Source organism: Tetrao urogallus (genome assembly GCF_951394365.1).
Source record: "Tetrao urogallus genome assembly, chromosome: 1".
NCBI lineage: Eukaryota > Metazoa > Chordata > Aves > Galliformes > Phasianidae > Tetrao > Tetrao urogallus.
The window spans coordinates 118,755,642-118,762,101 of record NC_136813.1 but is presented as its reverse complement, the minus strand read 5'-3'; the positions used below and the strand labels follow the sequence as shown (position 1 = coordinate 118,762,101).

The 6,460-nt window shown below is 39.1% G+C and overlaps 1 protein-coding gene across 1 annotated transcript; it reads left to right on the top strand.

Moving 5' to 3' along the window:
• Nucleotides 1-50: 50 nt before the first annotated feature.
• Nucleotides 51-5,949, top strand: LOC306958833 (uncharacterized protein; the record flags this gene model as incomplete). The annotated part of the gene is given in 5 exon segments (XM_079550419.1): nt 51-128; nt 732-898; nt 3,729-3,765; nt 5,864-5,882; nt 5,885-5,949. Coding segments are annotated over 5 exon segments (366 nt in total).
• Nucleotides 5,950-6,460: the final 511 nt, after the last annotated feature.

The following is a 6,460-nucleotide window of genomic DNA, read 5'->3' as shown; positions in this document are numbered from 1 at the left end:
AGATTCATTGTCTTTCTTCACAGTTGCTCATTTGCTCTGGAAGAATGGCCATGGGGCCTAGTACACGGAGCATGGACAAAGCTAGCTCCAGCACACCTGACTCACTGATGAAAACCATTGTTGATTCAGTAGTGTTGCAGGCACTGGAGGCACTGGATTAACACTGGTCAAAAATTAGGAAATACTGTTCCAAAGCAATAGTTGCCTGTGTGTGTATGCAGCGACAGGGCAGTAAGGTTTTCACCAGTTCCTCTTTTACTACAAATATTCACTTGTACAAATAAAGTTTCTGGAGTCCTGCTTTCTTACCATACATACATGATAAACATATTGCATCCCCTTCCATTCTCTCCTTTCCTTTTAGAAAACATGAATATGCCTGCTTGGGTGTCAGCACAGGCACACTCCCTAAGTAGTGTATTGCAGTATCTGGACAGCTGTATGCAGAGTGTGTGTTTAGCTGAAAGAAAGCATGCACTGAACACATTCTGCTCCGATAATTGCATCCCCGAGACCTGCCTATCACAGACAGTCCAATGCTTGAATATTATCATAGGAGCTACAGACAAATGCTTGGAATTTGAAGAATGTTTCTTGGAACATTCTTGTTTTGCATCAGGAAGATCAAGTGGACCAATCATCTGCAATCTGCTTTCCTGGGCAAGCAAATGTCCTAGTCCTTAGCAGCATGTGTAGCTGAGATTTCTCCTTCTTTATGATGGAGACAGTAGCCACATAGAGTAGTGCAGCAGTGCCTTTTGAAAGGCAATTTGAACAAGCTGCAGGGTGAGACCAGGGTTCAGTCTGCATGGGTTCAATCTCCACTGGTGAAAGACCATGACAAAAAGATGGAAAAAGCAGATGACAGGAGAAAAGAGACTTCAGCCCTGCTAATATAGTGCCAGACAAGGCAACAACATGGTGCAGCTGATTTCACAGTGATGGCTAATGCTCGCTGAGTTCCATTTGTGCCTCTCCCAAAGGCCTTCCCAAGATATTAATTGCAAAGCTAGCTAAAGCCAGAGAGAGTACAGTTCCTGCTTGGTGTCTCCTAGAGTTTGGATTTAGTTCTTCAAGCAGACCAAAGAAAGCATTTGTAGAACAAACATTATAGTTGTCCATATTTGAAAATAAAATACCTTTATCACTCCTCCTTGCTTAGGAGGCCACCTTTCATAGGATATGAAGTACTGCATGCAGAATCAACAAATGTTTCCTGTCACTTTAAGACAGCTGTCTTTCGATTATTTGTACAGAGTGGATCCAGTCTGATGTCAAAAGGACCTTCTAAGAAAGTCATTAATAGTGCTCTGAATTAGTGTTGCATTTGTTGCATTTGTTTGAAGCTGTATTTTTAGCTCCCTTTTTTTTTTCTTATATCCACCAGTGCAGTAGAACACACTCCTCCCTGACAGTTTAAAAAGCAAGTCCAAAAGCTGTGACTCATAAAATGAGTTTTAGTGATTCATGGTTAGAGCTTTTCAGTTGGGAAAATTTTGCTCAAATAGGCTTGCCCAATTATCTTTATCCCAAAAAGAGACAGAGGACAGTCTTTAGCTTGCTTTATTAAAATAAAGGAAAAGCCCACGGGGACACAGCCCTGTTGGGTCCCTTAGCACCTCAGAAGTCACTGCCTCTTTTTTATCCTTCTTTCTGATGCATTGTCCCTCTTCCTTTCCTTACTGAAATATTTGGAGGTTACAGACTTCTTGGTCCGCCTAATATGTGTTCCCCTTGTATATTACCTATTAGGCTTGCACAATAAGTTCAAAGTTTGTTAAGTTCAGGTTTTCAGTATACCGTTATAACTAAAACCATTTCAGTGAGAATGTAAAGACCTTCTGGAAAGGAATTTGCTAGCTTTTGCACAAATGAGAGCAAGTGTATCTCACAAGTCTCCGTGTGAATGATGCTATTAGCAAGGGCATCTTCAAGCTTCTTTTATCTCAAGCAACATGCAGTTATAAGATTCATCAAGATATACAGAATGCTCAGCTGGTACAAAAATCTGTTTTACAGAAGTACCTATTTCAGTAACCTGTACTAAAAACATCTCTCGTTGGAGTCCAAAACCCACAGTTTCAATAAAAAACACATATGCCTTTGAAAGCTTAGTTGACACGTTTTATTCTTACGAATACAGCCTGATATTTTCTGACATGTTCAGATCAAGTGTCTCAAAATTACACAAATCCATCGCCTAGTTTGTTTTCCAGTCTTTCCAGTTGTGGATAGGCATTGCTTACCCTGGTTTTTAGATTCTAATGTAGCTACATTAACATTGGGAAAACAGAGTAAGTAGGACAAATAGTATTCAACCTTCTCAACCAGCTGGATTTTTTTTTTTTTTTTTTTTTTTGAGAAGATGATGGTATTTCATTTTTTAATAAACTTTCTATATTACTCATTAAGAGGAAACTTATAATGATAAATGGTGTTTTTGTCATACCTCAAACAAGGACACCTAGGCATCATATATCATCACAAAGGCAGTAGCATCAGAATTCACTAATGGTTACCCTTTTGTGATTCTAATAACTCTACCCAGGCTGTCATCTATCTGACATGTTTCTACATGGAGGAAGGTAAATGGACATCATAGTCAAGTAAAAAAAGTCTAATACTGCACTTAACTCTCCCTGAACTCAGTATTTTTTGCACAGTTGTTTCTCTCTTTGTCTGCTCTTCTTCAGAGCCAGTTATTGTTTACCATGATTAATTTTCCTATATGTAGAAAAGGGAAACTCTCCTCCCTTTCTGTTTAGTCTTGATTCTTTTCATGTACATGTTTTTGAACTTCAAAAAACCTCACCTATAGTTAAGGCACCAAATAAAACTCTTTGGCTGCTCATGAAAACAAAATGCTATTTTTGTGGTTCCACTGCTGCCTGAGTCTGCTTTTCCTCTGTGCCAAAACAACCTGATTAGAGCTGGTTAAATCATCTTCTTAAATTCAGAGCTGAGGCTATTTCAGAAAACAAAGCTATCTATAAATGATTATCCTTGCTTATTCCCCTCTCTCTTTCTTGGAAATCTACATAGTTGACATTTAAATAAAGAACAATGGAAACTGGTAGTAACAGACTGAAAATTCTGGGGAAGAGATGAGAGTGGGGAATGTGATAAAAGTCCTCTTATTCTAGGAAGGTTTGCAGCGCTCATCAGCTCACTGTGCACTCTACCAGGAATTCTTCTCAGGGTCCTGATGAACACTCTTGTCATTGTCACCAAATGAGAGAATCTGAATTATCCTTTTCTTTAGAGTAATCACTGTCCTGTTATATTTTAGCAAGTGTCTACCTTGCAACATTCCCATAAATCACAGGAATCTGCCTAGAGATGCAGTTGAGGTGTATTATCACAACAATGCTAAACAGCTCATCCATCTCAAGTCTGCCTGCTCCCAGAGTGATTCCTTAGGAATTGCTTTCCATAATTTTGGCCTTCTTTTTCCGAAGAGCTTTCTGTAGCTAAACCATGAACAGTTGGCTTCTGGGAGCCACAAAGATGGTTAACTTTTTTTCTCAGTGGGGGCAATGTCCGTTAACGAGAGAGAACTGATGCAGCTGGATGCTGTTGGCAAGCTGTGCTCTAAGCAGGTGTGGTAAAATTCCTGTCTCACACACAGCTAATATGACCACTTAGAAAGGGGAAGGCACAGGAAACACAGCCTACCACAGTCTTATAATTTATCTGCAATGTATGCTTTATCCTACATCTCTTCTTAGTCTAGCCACAATCCTCCCAGGCAGTGCTGGTGTATTGGTGAGGACCAGATAGCACAGACTTTACAGACCTTTAAAAGCAGAGATTAAGAGATACATGTTGTCCTCTGTGTCCAGTCCATTGTCAGGCTGATCTTTCTCTAAAATTCTGAAGCTTTTAATACCACTTTTGGCACCAAAAAAAAAAAAAGCTATTTTGTCATGTTGTGAGATGCCTCCATATGGCCTTGGGATTCTCCATGGCCAGGTTCTACTAGCAGCCTTAGTTGTTTAAACTCAGTACACCAGACAGTCTGGAGCCATGGCAGCCCTGTTTTCTTCTTGAGCAAGCAGAAGTATTGATAAAGTCAGGAATTTCTAAATAGAGAGCTGGTACCCTTCTATGAGGCTTTAACGTTGTCATCCACTCAGTTAAGGCAGATCTGTGCCAATTGGAAGGACCTAGGCATGCATGAAGGACAAAAGAATGGAGATGTGTTCTGGGAACTATCTATGTTATGTGTGATATGTATTACTACGGAACAGTGGTTCAAGCTGCTCTGCAGTACAATAAGACAGATTATTTATTAAGGAAGTGTGAGGAATATTCTTGTGTGAATGTACAAATAACTGCATCTTAATGTTGGTTTCTCTGTGCTTTGATTCTGTTCCATGAATTTTCCAGTTGATATCAGGTCAGCTGAGTTCTTCCAACCTATGACTTTGTAGTTCACTAGCAATTTCCATATCATGTGCCAAAGAACAACCTTGAATTGAATGTAGATGACAGTATGGCTGAGGTGGCTGCGTCTGTGAGAATGGCATAATAATGCATAATAATGCTTCTGAATGGCTTATGGCACTAAGTGCCATAGTGAATGGAAAAGAAGGAATCACAGGCAAAATATTATTAACAGCAGAAGGAAATGAGACTTCCAAGAGGGAAACCATGTGGTATATTCTTTTTTTTTCTTTTAGCGTTTTTCTTTTAGCAAGATAGATCCTTGAACTGGGCTATTAAGAATAGGTATGGTTAGGCACTATAAGTAGATATACTTTGCAAGATTTACTTTGCAGATGGAATTTACTGTCTTTTTCCCTTTCTTTACTAAGCCCCAGTCCTCCTTTTTTTTTTTTTTTTTAAATTCTTTTTCTTTTCCCAGAACATAATCCATATTAATGCATTTGCCAATCCTGTACTTTCAGACTTCTGCCATACATGAGAGCTGCTGTCACTTCAGCACCTCTGCCCTGATACTAAGGACCTCTTTGCAGAGGGGACAGAAAACAGATGCTAATCACTTTTTCTACTCCCTTTTAAATAAAAGGCGAATAAGAAATGAAGTAGGCAATGCACTGAGGATTATTCCAGTAAGATTGTGCAGTGGTGACTTTGGTGCAGTCTCTCCTGTTGCTAAACAACATCAGCTACTAGCACTGTGGCTGTAGTGCTCATGCCATGTTTCCTTAAGGTCCTTAAAGCTGTCTAGGAACGTATCATAAGCCCCACACAAAACAGACAACTCTTGATTAGGTTATTTCTTGAATTCAGGAATCACTTGAAATAGCTGATTATCTTGGGAACTGCCTTAAATTAAAACTATTCTCAGGAATGCTTGTCCAGGGTGCTTTTGCTTCTCCCATAGACTTCTGCTGAAAGTTGGAGCCTCAGAGTACTCAGCTGAGAACAGACATCTAGCTGGGGAACATTGTGTCCTGTAACACCAGCAGAAAATAGAAGAGAGAAAATTTGCAAAGGCTACAGCCTTTACTAAGAAGAAACACATTAGAAGTTTTTGTCTTATCAATTACTGCCCTGCTAATAAAATCCATAAAAGTTTTCTGAACATATTCACTAGTTTCGTATCTCTTAACTAGAATATTGCTAAGTTAAAGTTACTAATAATAAATAGAAGACTATACAAACAAATACAATTTAAAGAAGACAACAAATTCAAAAGGAACTGCATGGCAGAGATTTGTAGAACACCAGAGAGAGCATCTTTGCTTTGGATGAGCCTCTTGCCATCTGACTACTGTCTAAAAACCACATCTTTGTCTGTGCTGCTAAGAAAGGTCAAACTGTTCACAGTTAATAAGTCATCTTTGAACCTGTAGTAATCATCTGTTTTTATGTTTTATTTTAGTGCCAAGGTTAGGTATTGAAAGTCACAGTTAATGGTGTCTGCCAAATTGCATCTCCAAGAGCTGCTTAAACCAGCTTGAGAAAGTCTTTGCACATTAGAAAAGGAAGGATGGCTAAAAACAAATAAGTTATTAAACAAAACTGTATGACATAGACCTAGATACTGAAACTCCATTGTTAATTCACAGTCCCTTCTGATAATTATTAGCATTGCTGTATGTAGAGCATGAACTATAAGGCACAACACTATGAGGAGCATTGTATGCAGATTTCAGACTAGAAGGTGTGTCATTCTTCCTGTGTATACTGTATAGTAAAGCTGTACAACTAATGGTATGCTTTATTGGTGAGGAACTCAACTGGATAATGCATTATGGTTTTTTTTGTTTGGAATCTGCCTCCAGACACGTTGTATGAAAGATTTCTCCTCTTGTGGGCCTGTTCCCAGCAGGACCAAGTACAACTATCGGTAAGAATTCCTTTTTCTCCTTTTCTTTAATTGTAGCAATAACTCCTTTTGTGTCCCATATTCTGTAAGAAGTGCCTGCCACAGACTGTGGAAACCTCTCTCTTTCCATCTGCAACATTGTTGGCTGAGTAGAATACACGG